The sequence below is a fragment of the Pundamilia nyererei genome, unplaced genomic scaffold, assembly GCF_000239375.1.
Source record: "Pundamilia nyererei isolate P.nyererei 1_Seehausen unplaced genomic scaffold, PunNye1.0 scaffold00429, whole genome shotgun sequence".
Taxonomy (NCBI): Eukaryota; Metazoa; Chordata; class Actinopteri; order Cichliformes; family Cichlidae; genus Pundamilia; species Pundamilia nyererei.
In genome coordinates this window covers 198,133-210,012 of record NW_005187830.1, presented here as the reverse complement: position 1 = coordinate 210,012, position 11,880 = coordinate 198,133, and the positions used below count along the sequence as shown (strand labels likewise).

The following is an 11,880-nucleotide window of genomic DNA, read 5'->3' as shown; positions in this document are numbered from 1 at the left end:
TGTAAAAGTCCAAGTCAAGTCACAAGTCTTAGAACATTTTTTCAAGTCAAGTCTAAAGTCATAAAATTAATGACTCGAGTCTGACTCGAGTCCAAGTCATGTGACTCGAGTCTGACTCGAGTCCAAGTCATGTGACTCGAGTCCACACCTCTGGCACTATTAGACAAAGCTGCTTTTGGCTGTTGCCTTGTTCACACGGGATTGCCACAGTGGGTAGCTGCACATGTTTGATGATTTGGCAGATATCTTCTGCTGGGTGCCCTTGCTGACTCCTCCCAGAATCGAACAGGATTTTGTTTGTTAGGCCAATGTGTGAACTGCAACACTGTGGAGTGCTAATTCCACTGTGACACTGTGAAAACCATATTTAGAAAATAAACTTTGTTTAGTGAGATCTTTTGGCGTTTAACAGGATGTGGGTGCCCTATCTCCAGGCAAGATTTACTGTTCTGTATGCCGTTCATTGTTTACAGTCCAACATGACTTACAACCTAAACCAAACTCGTGCCAGAGTCCTGTATGTTATCTACAGGTTCTGCATGCTCATGTGCAAATATTTCTCTGTAGAGATCCTGTCTTAATTGGTATGAGGCTGCACCCCAGTTTGTCATCATCTAGGAAGTGCTACTGCACGACTCCGTACTGGCTGTGAACATGTACCCAGGTTGTGTATGAGCCCAAATGTCAAAGCTTGCATAAGGTTTCACCAGTCTGGAACTAATTTTATGGGTATCTGCTCTATCCTTCTAGGTTGCCTAGCTTAATATGTTAGCATTAATAATATGTCAATAATGTTCGCAGTCCCCTAAACACCATATAGTGTACTATCATAGATCAAAGTGCTTTTTCGCATTATTTCTTATTAAAATTAGTAACAGGAGTAGCTTAATGCCCAAGATTAAGCTTAGCCTATGAGGAAATGAAGTAAAAAGACAGCCTGTGTGCTCGCCTCCATCCAGCCTGTGCTAACTGCCATCCATTGCATGTATGTGTTTCTAGCAGTTTAACCCATTGCTGTTGTTAGACCTGCTAAGAAGACAGCTGGACAGCGAGCTCGTGATTTATGTCCGATCTTGATCCACTGTCTGACTAAAGCAGACCTGCCTTTCAGAAATACCACCAGCTAAGGATCAAGATCCTGGGAGACTGCTACTACTGTATCTGTGGGCTGCCGGACTACAGGGACGACCACGCCGCCTGCTCTATCATGATGGGCCTGGCCATGGTGGAGGCCATTTCGTGAGTATGAATGAGCACGCGTGAGGAGGGGCGGCCTGGGATAACTGCCTGATTCTAAGCTTTTCCAAAGATCAGACAGTTTCATCTACGTTATTATGGGATGTAGTGGGTTAGTCATTCTGTCCACAGTGTGGGATTGATCACACTGATGGACTCTTATTGACTTTTTGTGGATTGTAGCTGTGATGTAACAATGAGAGGTCATTAAACACAAATTGATTGTGATCCATCATGTTGGTCAGGCTCCAGAACATTGCTGTGCACGGATGGATGGCGTTTAGTGGCACGCCAGAGACGCTGTTTCCTGTATTGCTGGAATGTTTTTCTTCTTTTGTGGTAATCAGGCTTTGAGACAGCTTGATTATTACTCCAAAAAATGCTACCTGTGCTTTGTTTTTAACGCTGCTGCTTTCTGAACTGACCACAGGTATGTCCGAGAGAAAACTCAGACAGATGTGGACATGCGTGTTGGAGTGCACAGTGGTACGGTCCTGGGAGGAGTGCTGGGCCAGAAACGTTGGCAGTATGATGTTTGGTCCACAGATGTCACAGTGGCCAATAAAATGGAGGCTGGAGGGATCCCAGGGTGAGAACATCAGCTTCACACTACAGCGTAGTTGCATTGATCAATACTGATTGGACTGTGTTTCTCACATGGTCCCATTTTCCTTATTTCTCCTTCGATGTGAGTGTTTTCATGTGTCGGCTCATGTAAATAACATGCACAAAGCAGATGTGCTGCGTTTTAGTTTTTAGGTCACTGGAGATGTGAATAAAGTTCTTACTCTGAACCAAACATTTATATCATGTTTTTGTCTGTATCAGCTACTTGGTGTGTTTCAGAGAAGAGTCGCTGGACTATTCCCAGCCAGAAACAAATGATGCTGATGCTGCATGAATTGGCTAAGAGATCTGAAACTGAACCTGAAACTAAAGACACTCACTGTTACCTAATTAAACCACTTTTGCCTTTAAAACTGACAGAGCGATTCAACACGGTGCTGCTAACATTCCTCAGAGACTTTGGTCCTTAGCTTACATGTTGTGTTGACGCGACCTGCTGCCTCGCTGTAAGCTTTCTGGTCATGTTTTCACCCAGAGCACTGATGCTCACTGGATATTTCCTCTGTTCTGGCCTCCCTCTGTAAACACTCGGGAGAAGTGATTCCAGTAGATCAGTCAGTCTGACACCAACAACTTTAAAGTCACTTAAATCGTCTTTTTTCTGATTCTTGCTTTGAACTTCATCACGTCATCTCCACCATGTCTACATGTCTAAATTGAGTTGCTACCATGTGATCGATTAATGGTCTGATTCTTCTGTCTGTCTGCTAACAGCAGGCTCTCTGCACCTTAATTGGATATTTCTCTGTTTTTTGTATCACCAGCTTCACAGCAGCTTGGTGCTCTCTTGTGGTTATTTTGGTTGAAACTGAATGTCAGTGATATGTATTTTCATACTGTTTTTTTTAACATTTATAATTGGAAGTTATATTATTATATTCATACGTTTAAAAAAGCTGTCATGATTTCCTCCCAATAACCGGATAAGAAGACGAATCTGTTGCTGTGAACCTCACCATCAAATGTTTTACTTTAAACTGCTTTAATTCTTTGTGGTTTTTGTGTTATTATCACAAGTTTAGGCTTTAAATGTTGTGCATATATTTACATTCAGTGTGTATTGATATTTTAGATTGGGGAAATAAATGCATAACCCAAAATACTCATACACAAAGCGTCACTTTGCACAGCACTTAATGTGGAAGTACAGTTGGTAGAACAATGGCCCGTGTAATCTGCGCCACCTTGTATGTGTGTACAGCCGTGTGCACATCTCACAAAGCACCATGGAGTGTCTTCATGGTGAGTTTGATGTGGAGCCGGGGAATGGCGGTGACCGCTGTGACTACCTGAGGGAGAGAGGCATAGACACCTACCTGGTGGTTGTTCCAAAAGCACCTGTGGGAAAGAATGGCATTAACAGCGTCGTAAGTAAAACGCTCCATACTGCTCTGCAAGTATTTCTATACTCAGCGTTTACATGTTGTGAATATGTTGCTGTATGTCGAACATCCACAATGCATGATACAAACAAAAGTTCTTCCTAATAAACTCAGCACTTGCTGTTTGCTTGTTTCACATTAGAAACTGTCCGTAACCTCGTCCAATGGAAATTCCCCTCTGCTGATCAACACCACAGACTGTAATGGCAGTGTTCACACAGCCTGCACCACACCAGAGGAACCAGAGGAGCTGGACACAAGGGTAACCAAAGAGATGGTGTTTTCTCTAGGGCTGGGTTTTGATTATCGATTCATTGATTAAAATCGATTCTGGCTTGGATAACATGATATTGATTCATTAAAATCCTGAATCAATTTTTAATATGAATTTATTTTGCCCGAAACACCAGAATCTCAGGTTAAACCTCACAAAATTTCAACAACCACCAAACAGCTGAAACAGTAAATGAGAGCAGGAACACTGATTCTGCACAAAGACGTGAACACAAAGCGCGAAGCCGCCGACGCATCAGGATCAGTGAGATGTGACTTTCTCACCCGACGACACGGACGCGGACACGCCGTCGGGGCTGAAAGCCGACAGCTCGCTGATTTAGAAGCGTCGGCGGGCGCTTTGTGTTTACGTCCTTTTGGCGCTGATTCAGAAGCTGCAGGTTTGATCTCTCTCCAAACAACATTGACTGAACCAGCAGACAAAGAAGATCCAAACTAGCTTCACATAAACATCGTCACGAATTTCCTCCGACTTTTGTTGTTTTGCTTCCACCAGGATAAACACTTCATGTAGAGCTCTCTCTCGCTCTCTCTACATCGATAATCAAAACCCACCCTTACTGACTACCCACCAGTCTACGCTGTCGCCCGCTGTTTGTTTTTGTTTTTTTACTTCCGACACGAGAGCCTCATTTCTGCTGTTCATTACTGAACAAACGTAAACAAATTATGCAAAATTGCAAAACGCTCAGCTGTGTCTCTAATCAAACCGCTGTAACTTTGCTCTGCTTCACTTTGTTTTTGATCTACTGCACAATATTTTTAAGGTCATCTGCTATAAAAACCCAGACCAGGAAAACCGCCTTCATGTTTTTCTGTTTTATGCTCAGTTACTTTGACACAAAGGCCTCTGCTGTGACGCTCACACCTCTGATAAAGTCTGGTGTCAGCTTCCTTTTTATCGATCTAAAAATATAGATATGTACTGATAAGTGATCAGAATTATAATATTATAATGAATAATAAATATTGTAAATAAATTATAATATTTATATTTATAATATTTCTCAGGCAAAATTTCTCCGATTCAAATCGAATCGATTCTAGAAATCAGTGACGATACCCAGCCCTGGTTTTCACACATTAACAGGTGCCTGAAAGTCCTTCATCACACAGTGCTGCTTTTTTTCCTGTCCTTGTCTGTTCTGATTGTGCCACACTTTGGCATTCTCATTCCCATTTTGCATTAGCGTGGCTGTAGCTCATCGGAAGATGACCTGAAGGTCGTCACTTACCTGAGCAAAGACCACAACATCACCATATCACCAGCTGGCACGGGAAGGTGCACCGTTGTTCTAAACACACACAAAAATTACTACACTCCTCAGTGACAACAGTACCTATAGACCAAACAGCCACTTCATAATCACATGGGACAACATAGAAGAGCCACCTCCACGGGACAAGACTCTGTCTGCATTTAAAGGTCAAAGGTCACCCTTTTGACGATGTCAGTGCTCACATTTTGGACAGAGAAGACAGATGGTTTAAAAGAGGAGTGAAAGAACACCGGCACTCGAGGCCTGGAGTTGCCCACCCCTGCTCTAGATCCTCCAGAATTAACCTCATTTTTTCCAGCATGCTTTGCTTATCTATTTAGTTAGTCTATACTTGTGAATTGGATAAAGAGCAGACTCCCATTTTATGAGGAGGCAAGAAATCCTAAACTGTACTCTAACCTTTGGATTGCAGGTGGTGAACCCATCGTTTCCTAATCCCCGAAGGAGGCTGAGGCTGCGGGACCTGGCTGAACGGGTGATTGATGCTCAGGAGAATGAACAGGAGCTCAACAAACTCCTTAATGAAGCTCTGCTGGAGAGAGAAACGGTTCAAGCGTAAGTGAATAGCCTCACATCACTGTGACGGTGCCGATCAGCGATACTGGTTTCTTTTTTCCTGGGGTGGCTGTAGCTCAGGAGGTAGAGCTGGTCACCTACTGATCGGAAGTAGGTGACCTGTGGGTCGATTCCTGGCTCCTCCAGTCTACATGTCAAGTATCCTTGGGCAAGATACTAACCCCAAGTTGCTCTCCAATGCAATGTGTGTGAATGTAGTTAGAAAGCAATCCGGTCGTTCAGTCTGACGTCACTAGCCGTGTCTGGGCCTAAACTCTGCTGCAGGTCCATATATCAAACGATCACTGTGGCATTACTGAGAGTTGAAAAACTGTCTAAAGTCTTTCATCTTTAATAAAATGATCAGCGTTCTGCTCTACCAGGTGTAACAATTGAGTTTAACATCCAGGCATCCATGAAAACGGAATTTATGACATTTAACGGAGTTAGAAGTTAGCAGGGAGTTAGCTCGCTAGCTTCTATCTAAATACAATATAGCATGTCCTGACTGCGGGGTTTTGGAAACAAATTAAAACGTACAGCTCTGTTATCACTTCCAACATAAATGAAGACAGAAAACTAAACAGCAGTGACGTTTGTAGGGTTACTGAAGTTGGGCTAGCTGGTATATAATGATGTGCTACGTGACCGCTAGCGACACAGCTATGTTAGCATAATATAAACAAGCTAACTTTTTTCCACTCGATAAAAGTTAACGTGAGTGTTCTCGGTGGTCAGGAACAAATGTAATCGCATGGCAGGATGCTGTAAAAGGACCAAACTTCAGCCAGGAGAACAACTGAGATAATCCATCCACAATACGAGGTTAGTCATTCATATACTGCTGCATGGGCTGGGCTGTAGCTACATCCTAAGGTTTTAAAAACTGAGCTTAAATAAATGATTAGCGGTAATAAAAGCTGAGGGAGGTCAACAGGGATCACTGACTGTTTTAGGAGCTTTTTGAGATCAAATAGAAGAAAATACAAAACATTAAACATGTTAACAACACAAAAGCCATATTAAACGCAGACTACTTTAGACCCGGAAGTAGGATTCGTCACGTCATCACTTAACAACCGGATGAGTTGCCTTTTTTGCCATGATGCCAGGTCTCTCTTGAAAATTAGATTTTTAATCTCAATGAGATTTTTTACCTGGATAAATAAAGGACTAATAATAAGTACAGAGAAAGTGCTTGTGAGAATGGGTGTGAATGTGGCATGTTGAGTACTTCAGCAGAGTAGAGAAGCGCTATAGAAGAATCAGTCCATTTACCATTTGTTATGCTGCTGGTGCTTCAGTGGGTTATCACTGAGTGAGGGGTTGACAGGTTGACTGTTGGTACTTTTAAATGTCTCCACACCGACAATACCATTTACAGCTTTTTGCTGTTTTCATAAATATTACACATGACATCTTTGTCACTTATCTTCCACTCTTTGTGGAAGATAAAAGGTTATGGTTAGGCTGTGGTGGTCAGTCACCAACACAGTGAATCCTGGGTTCAGTCTACTTCAGGCCATAGTTTTTTGGTGGCATTTTTTTCCTTCCTCATTACTTTTTTCTCATTAGTTTTGCATTTCGCAAGGTCAGTGTCAGTATTGGTGGCATGAGGCGATACCTGCACCCTATAGAGGTTGCACAGGTAGTCCAACTCACCCAGATGACACATCAATACATCCCATTGCCAGAACGTTTGTGGAATCTCCAGCCACGTAGGACATTCCAAGATAACGGCAGTTACTCTTGGACAGGGCGGCAGAAAATGATTAACCCATCAGCAGGACCGATGTCTGAGATACCTGAAGTCCTGACATTCCCTTCTGGGCTGAACTGATCCAGGCATCTTCTGTTGCCCAACTACAAATGACAGCTCAAAGCCCTGTACTGCCCTATATTGCACCTTAATTTGTTTTTATATAACTGTGTGGAGTGAATCTTGAGTTGAATGTTTTTAATAGACAAAAAATACTTAAATAAGTAAATGTTAAAATTTTGTCCTTTTTTCTGTTTTTGCTGATCCGAAAATCGATTTGATCCGTGACTTAAAACCGTGATCCGATTCAAACCGTGAGACTTTTGATCCGTTGCACCACTAGTCGCTGCCTGGCACTGTGGAGCCAGAGTGACATCTGCCATAGGCTATCCCAACTGTCTTAGAGCGAGAGGCAGGGTACACCCTGGAGGGGTTGCCCGTCTATCGCAGGGCTAACACACAGAGACAAGCAACCATTCATACTCACACCTATGGGCAAATTAGAGCTACCAATAAAACCCAAGCCCAATAACTGCATGTCTGTGGGAGAACCCACGCAAACATGACGAGAACATGCAAACTCCACACAGAAAGACCGCAACCTGATGGTGGACTTGAACTCAGGACCTTCTTGCTGTGAGGCCACAGTGCTAACCACTGTGCCACTTAAGTTATTCTGGTTCTGATTAATTACTAAAGCTTAGCTTTGACATCTAGCAATAGCCACAAATATGAAACAACAAGCTAGTTTTATAACACACAGGTAGCAGTATTGCAACAACCGCTCTAAAAGTAAATAAAAGTGTACTATAGTGTAATAGATATTCGTGAAAACCAGGAAAACCCATCATCCTGGACTACATTAACGGCTGCATCAGTACAAAGTTAAGTAAGCTGTTATGATCTTGACAGGAAAGAAAACAAGCATGCCTGGTGTGGGGTCATTGGCTATTATAAGGGGGTTGAGGAACACCATGTCCTTGAAGTTGTTGTCTGGTTTGGACAGATGTTGTAGTGGAGCTTCCATGATTGGTCACATCAGAGAGTGTTTCCCACTGTGAGATACCAAGTGAGCTTTGAAAGGGAACCATCAGTTGAGTTTCAGTTAAATTCCATTATGTGTTTTTGAAGTGGTAGTTAAATTTTTTGAGCAGTATATTTAATAATCTTTAACCTTCCAATCTTGTATCCACATGTGGGAAAAGTGGAGCCAGTGATCAAACCAAATCTCTGATTGAAGTTCAAGTAGGCAGCAGAGATTTCCTTTTCTTGCTCGTGGTATAATATGTTATAGTGTTTGTTTGCAAATTGGCAAACTCCAACTCTTACTCTAAACAAACGCACCTGTCTTAAAATACCATAAATAAGACGTAATCAGTCCATGTTGTCATTGGTGTTGTTTGGTTACTGGCGTGACCCTGGTTCTCTGAAAATCAAGCGCGGTATCTCACTAAGGCAACCACATTCTGGCGTGACCAATCATGGAAGCTCCACCTCCACCGCGCCTGCCCAGGTCAGACCATTCACTTCAATCGCTTCACTTCCATAAAATGTTAATAACGTTACAACCAGTGTGCTGCATTCACTGTCACTAAGCTTGTTGTTCCTCAGTCTGAAGGGGAAACACACCAACAAGCTGTCCCTCAGGTTTGTGGATCCAGAGCTGGAAACACGTTTCTCTGTGGAGAAGGAGAAACAGAGCGGGGCTGCCTTCTGCTGCTCCTGTGTGGTTCTGCTCTTTACTGCAGTGATGGAGGCGCTCATAGACCCCTGGTGAGTTCACAGGTCTGTTTTACTCATTCACATTTTGGGCAGGATGGTTTATATCACCTACTCTCCTAAGAACAAAAGCAAATGAAAGCAAAAGTAAGCCTACACACTTTGGCAGTGTAAACTGGAAGTCATAACTGTAATAATAATAACTCACTAATTACTCTCCACTACGTTCACGTGTTCTGGAACAGGCTGATTGCAAACTACATCACCTTTGCAGTGGGGGAGGTCTTACTGCTCATCCTGACCATTTGTTCTCTGGCTGCCATCTTCCCCAGAGTGAGTTATAACACATTCTTAGACTTCATTTACAATGTGATTAGGAGGATTTTCTTTTCTTTTACAACCTTGTTCAGATACAGAATCGATTAAACACACGCTGAATTTGTTTCGTTAAATTGTTTACAAGCAAGTGGTGGGATCGTTTGGATATATGTAACCTCTCAGCGACTTATGGGTCATTGCCTTCTTCTCTCACTGTGCTCACAGTCAATCCTCTGGAAAGCACCAGTGGCATTTTCTCTCACACAGTTGTCCACATATTGTCACAGTATTGGGGCTATGCTAATGTTGGAAATCATGTTAACAAAGTGTTACTACTGATTTTTAATTGCTAACACGGTATGGAAAATGTATCAGTTATTTGTCTTCATAAAGTTGTAACTAAAGTGTTGTTTAGTTTCCCTTTAGCTCGCTCTGGTTACGTTTAGGTCCTAAAAGTACTTTGTTAGGTTTAGGAAAAGATTATCACTTGAGTTAAAATCCAAGTTTCCCATTGTCCAAAGATATTGGATGATAAGCTAATTGGTGACTCTAATTGGCCATTGATGTGAGACAGAAATAAGTTTCCACTAAATGTGGTCCCAAATGTGCAAATCATGCATCGGCTCTTCAAATGTTTTAAACTCAGACCTACAATTCTAAAAGTTTGTTTTGGAGGTTTTGGGCTTTTCCCATATAGACAGTGTATCATCTGCTGCAGTCTTTACTGTACCCTCCCCTCACACAGCCCAGTTTTTCACACACAAAAACACCTACTAGACAAATAAGTTGAGGAGAAACAACGTTCTCTGCAAATGTGGTGACATTACACAGATTTAGAACTGTTTTCCTCCCGTATCGTTCATTTCACGAGTCAGTATAACTGCTACTCTCAAACACCTCTATGATTGCATCACTTACATGCGTCTCCTGTAGAGTCACAAATAGAGAAATGGGTAGAGAGAGATTATACTGAGAGTTCAGAGGAGCTGAAACAATAGATATGAAATGACTAAAATAAGGACCAACCTTGAAAATTATTCCTTTTTTTTGCTTTTTAAATTTAGATGATAGTGGGTGCAGTGATGTTACGTTATATACAAAGATTGTTTGTTTATTGATATCAAAAATCTAATTAACAACCAGTTAATATGCAGCTAACAACAGAAAAAGGAAAAATGTTTACAAAACTGTCTTAATTCAATTTTGACATGTAATTCAGGTAAGTAAGTTTAATGCTTAAGACCAGGGTTAAAGTTTAAGTCTGAGCCACATGTGCCTGCCATGTACTGGATAAATGTGTGATCTTCTGAAGTCATGGAAAAAAGCCGTGTGTTTATCATAGAGTACTTTTTCAGGCAGTACTTTTGATCCTCCCTCTTCATGGAAATTTAGATGTATTGATATTTTGCAGTCGGGTGAATATTGACAGCTGATGTCACGGCCTCCGCTCAGCTCAGGGCTGCAGCACACACTGATTACACGGACCGAGAACTGCAAGGTCACTGTAAACACTGCATGTAGCTCTGCAGGACTTATCAGTGCTACATCCAATATAACAACGTCCTAGGCCTGCAGTGTCCGTTTAAAGAGGCTAAATATGTGGTCATCTTTACTCCAGAAAGATCAACATAGGTGAGAGGATTAACAATGCCCGGGCTCACAGTTCTGGTGTTGTGAAAGGCTTCGAGACACCTAAAAGCGTCTGTCATGTTAAAACCCATCCATGCAGCTGTGTACAGCTGCTTTTGTCAGATAGTGTGTGTCAATTCAGTGACTTCCCCGAGTACACTTTCATGTAGTATACAATGTACACTATGCTGTTACTGTGTAGTAATGTGAATTTTAACACTGTAGCGCTATCTCAGATCAGAGTTGTGCTGCAGGTCTGTGTACCTCAACCATGAATTATTACCCAAAGCAAAGCCTAAATGTTTGACACATGAGAAGTTTTTCTTTTAACCTTTCACACATCTGTGACCAAAACACATTATGTTGTTTGTCTCAGCCACAGTGACAGTATGACTGTTCATGAATAAAAGCTTTTGTTACTAAATGGATGGATTTCATGTCAGGTCTTTGCCAAAAAGCTGGTGTCTTTCTCCACCTGGATTGACCACACACGTTGGGCTCGCAACACTTGGGCCATGACCGCCATTTTCATCCTAACCATGGCTGACATAATGGACATGGTGAGCTCCTCATTTGTTTTTAACATCTAGGCTAAATGCACCTTTTTGCCAGTAAGCAGGTGAATTATGTTAAAACTAGAGCCAATACAACATAAAAACTCTGGAGCTTATTGTGGGGGACAGATATTGCAAATTTGAATAATGGTAAAGCTGATGGCTTCGTGCCTGTCTGCTGTGTAGCTTAGTTGTCTGCCTCAGGTCCCAGACTCAGACACCACCACAGTGGCCCCCTCCTCCTCGTTGTCCACCGTGTCCAGCCTTGAAGGTTGCCTGAACAATCCCAAATATTACAGCTACGTTGCTGTGCTGGCACTGATGGCCACCACAATGCTGGTTCAGGTCAGTCACATGGTTAAGCTTACCCTGATGCTGCTCATCACAGTGGCCACGGGCGTCGTTAACATCTACAGCTGGAAGGACATCTTTGACCGCTATGACATCGCCCGCTTCCACGACTACAGGTGAACCAGAAAGCACCCAGTATGATCTGCATGAAGCAAGCGTGTGAGTGTGTGTGCGTG

At 42.4% G+C, this 11,880-nt stretch overlaps 1 protein-coding gene across 3 annotated transcripts in view; it reads left to right on the top strand.

Annotated features, from left to right (window-relative positions):
- Positions 1 to 11,880, top strand: part of adcy3a (adenylate cyclase 3a) — a 59,433-nt gene that overhangs the window by 29,331 nt on the left and 18,222 nt on the right. For all 3 annotated transcript variants that reach the window (XM_005753456.1, XM_005753455.1, XM_005753457.1), the window contains exons 6-14: positions 1,112 to 1,239; positions 1,667 to 1,825; positions 3,065 to 3,230; positions 3,388 to 3,507; positions 5,232 to 5,374; positions 8,745 to 8,906; positions 9,098 to 9,185; positions 11,243 to 11,359; positions 11,540 to 11,820. In XM_005753456.1, coding sequence (XP_005753513.1) covers positions 1,112 to 1,239; positions 1,667 to 1,825; positions 3,065 to 3,230; positions 3,388 to 3,507; positions 5,232 to 5,374; positions 8,745 to 8,906; positions 9,098 to 9,185; positions 11,243 to 11,359; positions 11,540 to 11,820 — 1,364 coding nt within the window. The remainder of the gene's footprint in view (positions 1 to 1,111; positions 1,240 to 1,666; positions 1,826 to 3,064; positions 3,231 to 3,387; positions 3,508 to 5,231; positions 5,375 to 8,744; positions 8,907 to 9,097; positions 9,186 to 11,242; positions 11,360 to 11,539; positions 11,821 to 11,880) is intronic.